Raw genomic sequence first — 12,445 nt, forward strand, 5'->3', positions numbered from 1 at the left:
GCTCCCTGTTTTGGGATAAGATGGCTGCCTCCTTGCCTTGCTTTTATCGTTAAGTCCCCAGCTCAGTCTCAGCTGTTGAACTAAGTGTCTGCTACCAGTTGCATCAGCCTCCCAGTATGAAACAGCTTTGTGGCAGTTTATCTCTTTGAGCTAGGCTGTTTCCTGTGCTGCAGCTCATTGTCTTCCTCTGTAAGCCCAGGCAGCGCCCTGCAGAAGGGCTGAGCTGGGACTGGGACTGCTGCATTCCCTCACAGCTCCCCTGCCATTTCTCTTCTCCCTGCAGGCTCCAGTTCAACTTCTGCCTTCCAGCCGTGATCATCCCAGCCTGCAGGAGAGCAGCAAATGTCTGCAACACATCTAGCTGAGGTAGGGGCTGGGGAAGCAGGCAGGAGAGGCCAAAGGGCCAGGGATGTGAATGCAGGGGAAGAGGGAGGTGCTCTCAGCCAGCGTGTGTGTGCAGGGGACAGGGAAGCAGCTGAGATGGGAGGTTCTGTCCTGTGTGCACTGTTTGCCTGGGCCTTGGCTGTTCCCAGCAGGGAGCCTCTTTGCTTGCAGGAGCCCGTGAGCTTTGAGGAGGTGGCCGTGTATTTCAGCAGGGAGGAGTGGGCGCTGCTGGACCCTGCGCAGCGAGCGCTCTACCGGGACGTGATGCTGGAGACGTACCAGTGTGTGGCCTCGCTGGGTGAGAGCTTGTCTGCCTTTCCTCCTTGTTAGGGCACCTTTAACTGTGCAGAATGAGCCTCTGCAAGCTGGGCCTTGAATAATTGTCATGCAGCTACATATTGACTAACACAGCAGTGCCAGCAAGAAAGGAGATACTGAGAAGCATGAGTTTCAGAAGGGATTAGTATGCACGGCACTGTGATCAAAGCTGCAGAGTCAGTGCTGGCAAGGAGGCATCAGCCAGGAGGTAGAAAACCAGCCCTTGTGTTGAGTGTTGCATGGTGCCACCAGCTCCAGCTCACAGATGAATCCCTGAATACTGCTATGAAATTGAGGATTTTACATGCAATTGCCATCAACATTTTGATGCCTTGACCACTGGTAGATTGTAAGAAAATAATCTGTTTTAAAGTTAATTTGAAAGAAAAAATATCCCTTCACAATGTTCAGAGATGTCAAAGCATTCTTTGCTCCAAGGGAAGCTGTAGGCGTGGTGTCATTCAGGCCCAAATGGTGGTTTCTCCTTGGGGAGGGACACAGTGGTGCTGATGACCTGTTGAACATATAAGAAAAATATCCCTTCATAATGTTCAGATGTCAAATCATTCTTTGCTCCAACATTCAGGCCCAAGGGGTGGTTTGTCCATGCGGAGGGAGACAGAGTGGAGCTGTTGAACAGGCAGTGTGCCAGCATGATGGAAATGCTCTCTTGTTCCCTGTTTCTCTCCCTGAAGCTCCATTTCCAGGCCCCAAGCCCGTGGTGATCTCCCTGCTTGAAAGTGGGGAAGACCCCTGGATCCCAGATGTGCGTAGCCCTGAGGCCATGCCAGGAGACCTCATCCCAGGTGAGATGGTGGAGGGAAGGGGAATGTTGGGGCTGTAAGAGCCTTCTCTGCCTGTGTTTTATGTTGGGCACCGTGTGCTATTGCTGCATTTTGTCTGTCATCCAGCAGCTGATGGGATCAAAAATGCAAAGGAGGTTCTGCAGAGAAGTTGTGTAGCAGATAGACAGTGGGGTCACATCTCTATGGAAGAAATCAGAAGGGATGCCCATGAAGGCCTGCAGCATGGGCCGGGTGAGCACATCAAGAAGCCCCTGGGAAAGCGTCTGGGAATGACATTGAGGAACCCAGTGGACTTCACCATAGGTCCAAAGCAGCCTGAGGAAACCAGGAGCAAGGATGCGTGCCAGATGAAAAAGCAGAATCCGTGCACTGAGTGTGAGAAAAGCTTTAAAACAGATTCCAGCATCACTAACCACCAGTGCATGCACTCAGCAAAGAGGCATTACGAGTTCTGTGATTCTGCAGAGAGCATGAAAAGGAGAGTCCACCCCACTGGCCAGCAGTGCATGTACACAGGAGAGAGAGCCTCCGAGTGCTCTGATTGTGGAAAGAATTTCACGGACAGTGGGAGCCTCACTTCCCACCAGTGTATCCACAGAAGAGAGAGAATGTACAAGTGCCCTGAGTGTGGGAAGAGCTTTAAATGTAGTTCTAAACTCAAAAGACACCAACGTGTCCACACAGGAGAGCGACCATATAAATGCCTTGAGTGTGGGAAGAGCTTCAAAAACAGTTCCAGCCTCATCTACCACTATCGCGTCCACACAGGAGAGAGACCATTTAAGTGTACTGAGTGTGGGAAGAGCTTTAGAAGCAGCTATGAATTGAAGATGCACCTGCGCATCCACACAGGAGAGAAACCATATAAGTGTTCTATGTGTGGGAAGAGCTTCAAAAGCAGTTCCAAGTTCTCCCAACACCATCGCATCCACACAGGAGAGAGACCATTTAAGTGCACTGAGTGTGGTAACAGCTTCAGGAGCAGCTCTGAATTGACGCTCCACCTGCGCACCCACACAGGAGTGAGACTATATAAGTGCTTTGAGTGTGGGAAGAGCTTCAAAATCAGTTCTGTTTTGAAGTGCCATCAACGCATCCACACAGGACTGAAACCCTTTCAGTGTCCTGAGTGTAGGAAGAGCTTCAAAAGCAGTTCTGTATTGAAATTGCACCAGAATGTCCACTCAGGAGACAAACCATTTAAATGCCCTGAGTGTGGGAAAGGCTTCAAATGGAGTTCCAGCTTCTCTTCCCATCAGCGCGTCCACATGGGAGAGAGACCCTTTATATGTCCTAAGTGTGGGAAGAGTTTCAAAGGGAGTTATGATTTGAAGCGCCACCAGCGCATCCACACAGGAGTGAAACTGTCTAAGTGCACTGAGTGTGGGAAGAGCTTCGCCAGCAGTTCTTTTTTGAAGTGCCACCAGCGCATCCATACGGGAGAGAAACCCTATACGTGCCCTGAGTGTGGGAAGAGCTTCAAAAGCAATTCTGAACTGAAGTGCCACCAGCGCATCCATACAGGAGTAAAACCCTTTCAGTGCACTGAGTGTGGGAAGGCCTTCATAAGCAGTTCTAAATTGAAACTGCACCAGAATGTCCACTCGGGAGACAAACCCTTTAAATGTATTGAGTGTGGGAAAAGCTTCAAATGGAGTTCCAGCTTCTCTTCCCATCAGTTTATCCACATGGGAGAGAGACCATTTAAATGTACTGAGTGTGGGAATAGCTTCAAAAGGAGTTCTGATTTGAAGCGCCACCAGCACATCCACACAAAAGAAATACCCTGAAAGTGTCCTGAGTGTGGTAAGAGCTTCAAAGGGAGTTCTGAACTGATGCTGCATCAGAGCATCCACACAGGAGTGTGTCATTATGTTATCTAGATCAATCTATGTCCGTGACTGGGGTTAGCAGGCCTATGGGCTCCCCGCCCCCCATTAATGGGAAGGAAAAAGGGGTAGGGAGACGGGAGCTGGGCTCAGGGAAACAAACAGAGCAGCAGCAACAATCTAAGGTGGAGACTTACCTTACTAACTATGATGTTGGGATGTAAGATTACACAATATAATACAGTCTTATTGAAACTGAGGTCCTCTGGGATGTGTAGTTCTTCTCTGTGCTCCACATGATGTTCTGATGTGGAATACTGTCACGGGTTACTTAGATTTACCTATGCCCGTGACAGGGGAAGCCACCCCACACCCCCCCCCGGGGCCCGGAAAGGAGGGGGAAAAGGGGAGTGGGATAAAACAGCGACAATCTAAGGAGGAAAAACTTATTTTACTAAATATGATATCGAAATACAAGATAACACAATATAATATAATTAAGGCTAACAAAATCGAACGAAACAGAGAGAGAGAGAGTCTCCGAAAACCGAGAGGCCTACTGTGAACTCTAGGCGACACGGCTGGAACGCTTCCCACTCTCCGAGAAGTTCGAGAGAAGAAGGAGGGCACTCCAGCCTGGGAACGAGATTATATAGAGTCCTGGTCCCGTGACTTATTGTTACTCCTGTTGTTCTCTGGGATATGTAGTCTTCTTCTGTGGACTGCACATTCAACAGAAGTATCCATACTTGACATGATGTTATGATGTGGAATACTGATAGCAAAATTACAAAATTACAAAACCATGACATTCCACCCCTTATTCTACATTATTACATCATGGTTAATATATACATATATATACATATATATACACGTATGTAAAATTATGATAGCTAAATAGTAGAATTGCATGTAACATAACTAAATGTACAACTATAATAACTAAAATACACTACACATGCAAACATATATATATATATATAGATACATAAAATTATTGACTGCACTCCCCCAGCATCAAATTCCCTTGTGGCACACATTGAACATCCCCATCCTTCTGCATTACCCACCAAGTGCACCCAGGTCCCTGGGCAAAGACAGTTCCACGGATAGGTTTGCCCTTTCCAGAAGCTGGAAGGACCCAAACAGCTTTTCCCAACATGTTCTTTACATGTATAACAGGGACCTTATCTCCTTCTACAGTGTGTAGGGGGCTAGATTGACTAGGACCATCACGATTGACAGATCCTCTAGTATTGACCAACCAAGTGGCTTCTGCCAGATTCTTCTCCCAGTGCTTAAATGTTCCACCACCCATTGCTTTCAACATAGTTTTCAACAACCCATTATATCGTTCAGTTTTACCAGAAGCTGGTGCATGGTAGGGAATATGATAAATCCACTCAATGCCATGATCTTTGGCCCAAGTATTTATAAGAGAATTTTTGAAATGTGTCCCATTATCAGATTCAATTCTTTCAGGGGTGCCATGTCGCCACAGGACTTGTTTCTCAAGACCTAATATGGTGTTTCGAGCAGTTGCATGGGGTACTGCGTATGTTTCAAGCCACCCAGTGGTTGCCTCTACCATAGTGAGTACATAACACTTACCACTGCGAGATCGTGGCAAGGTGATATAATCAACCTGCCACGCCTCCCCATATTTATACTTTTGCCATCGCCCTTCCTCCCAGAGAGGTTTCATCCTTCTGGCTTGTTTAATTATGGCACATGTTTCACAATCATGAATAATCTGCGCAATAGCGTCCATGGTTAAGTCCACCCCTCGGTCTCTGGCCCACTTATATGTTGCGTCTCTTCCTTGATGGCCTGAGGTCTCATGAGCCCATCGAGCTAGAAATAATTCGCCCTTATTCTGCCAATCCAAGTCGATTTGAGCCACCTCAATTCTAGCAGCTTTATCTACCTGATGGTTGTTTTGTTGTTCTTCAGTAGCCCGACTTTTGGGCACATGTGCATCCACATGACGCACCTTTACAACCATATTCTTTGTTCGGGAAGCAATGTCCTTCCATAGTTCAGCGGCCCAAACAGATTTTCCCCTCCGTTGCCAGTTATTTTGTTCCCACTGCTGTAACCACCCCCATAAGGCATTTGCCACCATCCATGAGTCAGCATAAAGATACAGCATTGGCCACCTCTCCCGTTCAGCAACATCTAAGGCCAGCTGGACAGCTTTTACCTCTGCAAACTGACTTGATTCTCCCTTACCTTCAGTGGCCTCTGCAACCTGTCGTGTGGGGCTCCACACAGCAGCTTTCCATTTGCGATGCTTCCCTACAATGCGACATGATCCGTCAGTGAATAGGGCATATTTCTTTTCATTTTCTGGTAATTCGTTGTATGGTGGGGCCTCTTTAGCACGTGATACCTCTTCTGCTGGTGATGTTCCAAACTTTTTATCTTCAGGCCAGTCCATGATTACCTCTAGGATTCCTGGACGATTGAGGTTTCGCATTCGCGCTCGCTGTGTAATCAGCGTAATCCACTTGCTCCAGGTGACATCGGTAGCATGATGGGTGGAGGGAACCTGTCCTTTGAACATCCAGTTCAACACTGGCAGTCGAGGTGCCAAAAGGAGCTGTGTTTCAGTCCCAACTACTTCGGAAGCAGCCCGAACCCCCTCATACGCGGCTAAGATCTCCTTCTCAGTTGGAGTGTAGCACTCTTCAGACCCCTTATATGATCGACTCCAGAATCCCAGGGGTCGGCCTCGGGTCTCTCCTGAGGCTCTTTGCCACAAACTCCAAGTGGGGCCTTTCTCTCCAGCAGCAGTGTAGAGGATGTTCTTTACATCCTGTCCAGTCCGTACTGGCCCCAGGGCTACAGCACGGGCTATCTCTTGTTTAATCTGTTCAAAAGCCTGCTGCTGCTCTGGGCCCCATGCAAAATCATTCTTCTTCCGCGTCACCTGATAAAGGGGGCTTACAATGAGGCTGTAGTTTGGAATGTGCATCCTCCAAAAGCCCACTGCACCCAGGAAAGATTGTGTCTCTTTCTTGCTAGTTGGTGGAGACATGGCAGTGATTTTGTCGATCACATCTGCTGGGATGTGACGACGTCCATCCTGCCACTTTATACCTAAGAACTGAATTTCCTGGGCAGGTCCTTTTACTTTGCTTCGCTTAATAGCAAAGCCGGCTTGTAGAAGAATCCGGATTATCTGCTCTCCTTTTGTGAAAACTTCTTCTGCTGTATCGCCCCACACAACAATGTCATTAATGTACTGCAGGTGTTCAGGAGCACCACCCTGTTCCAGTACAGTTTGGACCAACCCATGGCAAATGGTTGGGCTGTGTTTCCACCCCTGGGGCAAACGGTTCCAAGTATACTGAATGCCCCTCCAGGTGAAGGCAAACTGTGGCTTGCATTCTGCGGCCAAAGGAATAGAGAAGAAGGCATTGGCAATGTCAATGGTGGCATACCATTTGGCTGCTTTTGACTCCAGCTCGTACTGGAGTTCCAACATGTCCGGCACAGCAGCGCTCAATGGGGGTGTGACCTCATTCAGGCCACGGTAGTCTACTGTCAGCCTCCATTCTCCACTGGCTTTACGCACTGGCCATATGGGACTGTTAAAAGGTGAGTGAGTTTTACTGATCACTCCCTGATTCTCCAGCTGGCGAATCAAATCATGAATGGGGATCAAGGAATCCCTGTTGGTGCGATACTGCCGTCTGTGCACTGTCTTCGTAGCAATTGGTACCTGCTGCTCTTTTACTCGTAGCAGCCCCACAACAGACGGGTCCTCTGACAGGCCAGGCAAAACAGACAGCTGCTTAATGTTGTCCATGTCTACAGCAGCTATCCCAAAGGCCCATCGATACCCCTTAGGATCCTTGAAATGCCCCCTTCTGAGGTAATCAATACCCAGTATACATGGAGTCCCTGGGTCAGTCACAATAGGATGTTTTTGCCAGTCTTTGCCAGTGAGGCTTATTTCAGCCTCCAGCACAGTCAATTCTTGAGAGCCCCCAGTCACTCCAGAAATATGGATTGATTCTGTCCCTTCATGACTGGAGGGCATTAGGGTGCACTGTGCACCGGTATCCACCAGCGCCTTATATTCCTGTGGTTCTGATGTGCCAGGCCATCGAATCCACACAGTCCAATAAACTCCCTTTCCCTCCCCTGACTGAGGGCAGGGCCCCTCTATTGGTTACCTGTGATGACTGGAGCAACTCCACTGGTGGTTGGTATGTCTAGTAGTTCTTTCACCCGTGCTCGTAGTGCAGAAGTAGGCTGATCATGCCACTTCCTCATGTCCTCTCCACGGTCACGTAGGTAGCGCCACATGGAAACACGCGGTGCAATCGTACTGTTGTTCTTTGCTCGAGCTGGGAAGCGTGTGCGTTTAACAGCTGAGACTTTTGATGATGCAGGTGGGGAGTAGGACTGGAATACTTTGATCAGATCCTTCATTAGACCTGGTGGCCCGTACGAGGATTGACCTTCATCAGTTGTTTCTGATACTATTACGGGATCATTACAATTAGTTGATGGAAACAATTTCTTGCACATTTCATCTACTCGGTTTTCTAGCCGTGAGATGGCAGAAACTGCGGCATGCAGTTGGGGGAGCTGCTGATCGGTGGTTTGAAGCATTATAATCAGCTCAACAACTCGGGGCCATCTGTCCACGAATCCTTTAGATCCTGATACCAATGACTGTGCAATTCTCTCTGGTGCTGTACTTGTGATTTTCTGCCACATGTCAGGATCGGCCCTCACTCTCTCAGGGTCAAGTTTGCTTGGATCAGGGCTGTACAACATTTTCGCCATGGCCAATTCCCTCAGGCGCTGAATACCTTTTTGGACGGTATTCCAACTATCAAATTTAGGCTTCAAAGCATCCTTATAGGGGTACCTTTCTCTCACGGCTTCTAACAGCCGCAACCAGAGAGTGGCAGCTCCATCCGAACATCTGCTAATCCCTCTGTCGATACCTGCATCTTAGGCAATGCTTCCTAGTTGGCGAGCTTCATTACCATCTAGAGACAAGCTGTTGGCCCCGTTGTCCCAGCAGCAAAGCAACCAAGCAAGGATACCTTCATCTTGACGCCGTGTGAACTCCTTTCTTGAGCCTTGGATTTCAGTCAGCTTCAGAGGTCGACAATAGGTGATTTCCTCCTCATCATCAGTCTCTTCTTCATGCCTCTTGGTTTTTGCCTTTGCTTTTTTCGGTACTGCTCCATGCCCGGCACCTGGGTCTTCTGCTGCCCCCCCCTGTGCTTCTTCTTTTCGTTCTAGACGCATGGACACCCGTTTCCATTTCTTGCCTTCCACAGGGGCAACTGATATTGCTACTGATGCCTCCTGTGACTGATCAGAATTAACTTGGGCTTGAATCTCAGATTGGAAACTCTCTCTCTCCAGAATAGTATGATACAAAGCACGGTATGCATAAGCCAAACCCCACATAAGGTTTACCTCCTTAGATCTCTGACCCAAATACTCACTTAATTTCTTAGGGTCACTTAGGTGTTCAAGAGTGAAATCCCATGACACTGCGGGTCCCCATGCTTCTAAGACTTTTCCTAAACCTTTCCATATTCCCTGCCAGTCATCATTCTCTGGCTCTGGAGGAGACTTCCGCATAGAACGAATGCATAGGAACATATATGCATGCATTGATAGTGATAACATGAATGCAAGTATGAACCCTATCTCAGTTATTGAGAAGCGTGTGGAAATCTGAGAGTACAACCTAAATAAAAAGGGTTTTTTTAGCCTGTACAATGAATTAAACATGGTGGTGTTTGTAAAATTGCCTGTTCCATCTGGGATGCAAGTATTTGTAAAATTGCCTGTTCCATCTGGGATGCAAGTGTTTGTAAGATTCACAATTCCATCTGGGGTGTAGGTGCCAAAATTCTGACCATACCACATCTCGTAAAAGTACCAGGCAGGTGTCTCCATCAGTATCCACCTTATTAGGCTATATACCTGCACAATTCCACAACACCAAATTATGGTGTTAATAGTTGACCAATACTTTAAGAAGATCATAATTGCTTTCAATCCCTTAAACAGAGCAACTGGGATGAAGAGTGGATTCATAGCTGGCAGGCTCTGTAAAAGTCAGAGCTAGCTAGCTTTGCTCTAAGGGAGAAAGAAATCCCTTTGTTTTCTACACAAAAGTTAGATAGCAATGCTGAGAATGTACAGCAGCCCTTAATGTTGACAATTTGTCTGGTATTTCAAGGTCACGTTCTCAGTGAGCAGCTATGAAAAGATAACACTCCCCTAACGAAGCTCTTTAAGAGTAAAGAGAGAGTCGTTCTAAAAGCTAAAAAGCTCTATGCCCGCATTCTCCACCAAAAAATCTGTCACGGGTTACTTAGATTTACCTATGCTCGTGACAGGGGAAGCCACCCCGTGGGCCCCCCCCCCGGGGCCCGGAAAGGAGGGGGAAAAAAGGGAGTGGGATAAAACAGCGACAATCTAAGGAGGAAAAACTTATTTTACTAAATATGATACCGAAATACAAGATAACACAATATAATATAATTGAGGCTAACAAATCGAACGAAACAAAGAGAGAGAGTCCCCGAAAACCGAGAGGCCTACTGTGAACTCTAGGCGACACGGCTGGAACGCTTCCCACTCTCCGAGAAGTTCGAGAGAAGAAGGAGGGCACTCCAGCCTGAGAACGAGATTATACAGCGTCCTGGTCCCGTGACTTATTGTTACCCCTGTTGTTCTCTGGGATACGTAGTCTTCTTCTGTGGACTGCACATTCAACAGAAGTATCTTCTGTTAGTATTCTACTTGACATGATGTTATGATGTGGAATACTGATAGCAAAATTACAAAATTACAAAACCATGACAGATGATTAATTAATTATTAATTGATTATTAATTATTAGGCTAATTAACCCTAATTAGCTCTATCTTTTCTCTTTCCAGGTCCATATCGACGACGGAGCGACTTCCGCCCCCCCCTAATTAGTTAATTAATGATTAATTAATTAATGAGCTGCCATTAATTAATTAATCCATTAATCGAGGCCTCATTAGCACTTAATAACAGGGACCGGGAAAGGGGGCGGGGCTATGCAAATCAGACCAGTGGCTCATGAATATATAATCACATGCTAATGAGGTCTCAATGTTAGTTGGTTGGGCGTGGTGGGGTTTGACAAAGCCACGCCCCCTTCACTTGCATAATTAATTAATGCGCACACGTTAACAAAGCTGGTGCCCGATTGGTCGGCGTCTTGTTCTTCCTTCATTCCGATGGGGTTAATATGGGGGGGGGGGGGTTAATTAAGGCATTAATTAAGAGGTTAATTAAGGGGTTAATTATGGGGTTAACGAGGGTCGATGTGTTGCCGGGGGTGGGGGGGAGGGGGGAGATGATGGATGCGGTTGGATGAGAATAAAGATGGCGGAAGAGCGACAGGGTCTGGTGTTATTGCGGGGGATATGGGGTATATGGGGGGGATGGAGCCTATAAGACCCTATAGACCCCATAGGACCCCATAAAAATCAATAGGACCCCATAAGAATCACATAGGACTCCACAGAACTCATAAGTCCCTATAAGACCCCATAGGACCCCATAGACTCCATAGGACCCCACAGACCCCATAAGACCCTATAAGACCCCATAGGAACCAATAGGACCCCACAAGACCCCATAGGAATCAATAGGACCCCATAAAACCCCATAGAAACCAATAGGACCCCATAAGACCCCATAGAACCCCATAGGAACCAATACGACCCCATAGAATCCCATAGGAACCAATAAGACCCTATAAGACCCCATGATACCCCATAGAACCCATAAGTCCCTATAAGACCTCATAAGACCCCATAGAACCCCACAGAGACCCCATAGGACCCCATAGAACCTCATAAGTCCCCATAGAACCCCATAGGACCCTAAAAGACCCCATAGGAATGAATAGGATCCCATAAACCCCATAGAAACCATAAGTCCCTACAAGACCCCATAGGACCCCATAGGAAACAATAGGACCCCATAAGACCCCATAGGAATCAATAGGACCCCATAGAACCCAATAAGATCCCGTAGAACCCCATAAGACCCCATAAGTCCCTATAATACCCAAAGGACCCCATAGGATCCATAGGACCCCACAGACCCCATAAGACCCTATAAGACCCCATAGGAACAAATAGGACCCCATAAGACCCCATAGGAATCAATAGGACCCCATTAGAAGCCATAAGACCCCATAAGAACCAGTAAGACCTCATAAGACCCCATAGAAACCAATAGGACTCCATAGGAATCAAAAAGACCCTATAAGACTCCATTGACCCCATAAGACCCCATAAGATCCCATAGGACCCCAAAGGAATCAATAGGACCCCATAAGACACCAGAGACCCCATAGGAACCAATAGGACCCCATAGAACCCAATAGAACTCCATAAGACCCCATAGGACTCCATAAACCCCATAGAAATCAATAGGATAATTAGAAACCATAAGACCCCATAAGAACCAATAGGACCTCATAAGACCCCATAAGACCCCATAGAAACCCATAGGATCCCATAAGACCCCATAGGAATCAATAGGACCCCATAGAACCCCATAAGAGACCCCATAAGAGACCCCATAGGACCCCATAAGACCCCATAGGAACCAATAGGAATCCGTAGAACCCCATAGAACCCTATAAGACCCAATAGGAACCAATAAGACCCCATAAGACCCCATAGGACCCCATAGGATTCAAGAGGACCCCATAGGACCCCATAGAACCCCATAGGAACCAATAGGACCCCATAAGACCCCAACAGAACCCTATGGGATCCCATTAAACCCAATAGGATGCCATAAGACCCCATAGGACTCCATAGACCCCATAGGACCCCATAGGAATCAATAGGACCCCAAAAGACCCCATAAACCCCATAGGACCCCATAGAACCCATAAGTCCCTATAAGACCCCATAGAACCCCATAAGATCCCATAGAACCTCATAAGTCCCCATACAACCCCATAGGACCCAATAAGACCCCATAGGAATGAATAGGACCCTATAAGACCCCATAGAACCCTATTAGACCCCATAGGACCCCATATAAACCCCATAGGAC

General features: G+C 47.3%; 2 protein-coding genes across 4 annotated transcripts; one reads left to right on the top strand and one right to left on the bottom strand.

Annotated features, from left to right (window-relative positions):
• The first annotated feature begins 186 nt into the window (after positions 1-186).
• On the top strand, positions 187-10,571 carry LOC146756666 (zinc finger protein 707-like). 3 transcript variants are annotated; one of them, XM_085523987.1, is made up of 5 exons: positions 187-366; positions 556-682; positions 1,398-1,508; positions 1,614-3,314; positions 10,273-10,571. In XM_085523987.1, the coding sequence occupies exons 1-4, from the start codon at positions 343-345 to the stop codon at positions 3,296-3,298; spliced, it is 1,947 nt and encodes a 648-aa protein (XP_085380113.1). In that variant the 5' UTR covers positions 187-342; the 3' UTR covers positions 3,299-3,314; positions 10,273-10,571. The 3 variants fall into 3 exon arrangements, with proteins under 3 accessions (XP_085380113.1, XP_085380114.1, XP_085380112.1); XM_085523988.1 differs by lacking the exon at positions 1,614-3,314; XM_085523986.1 differs by lacking the exon at positions 10,273-10,571 and having other exon boundaries at positions 1,614-3,596.
• On the bottom strand, positions 3,770-7,755 carry LOC146756667 (uncharacterized). The gene is made up of 2 exons (XM_085523979.1): positions 4,952-7,755; positions 3,770-4,112 (listed from the first exon to the last, which is right to left on the bottom strand). The coding sequence occupies exons 1-2, from the start codon at positions 7,386-7,388 to the stop codon at positions 3,841-3,843; spliced, it is 2,709 nt and encodes a 902-aa protein (XP_085380105.1). The 5' UTR covers positions 7,389-7,755; the 3' UTR covers positions 3,770-3,840.
• Positions 10,572-12,445: the final 1,874 nt, after the last annotated feature.

Source organism: Coturnix japonica, chromosome 26, assembly GCF_054131305.1.
Source record: "Coturnix japonica strain WE chromosome 26, WE-NBRP24, whole genome shotgun sequence".
Classification (NCBI taxonomy): Eukaryota; Metazoa; Chordata; class Aves; order Galliformes; family Phasianidae; genus Coturnix; species Coturnix japonica.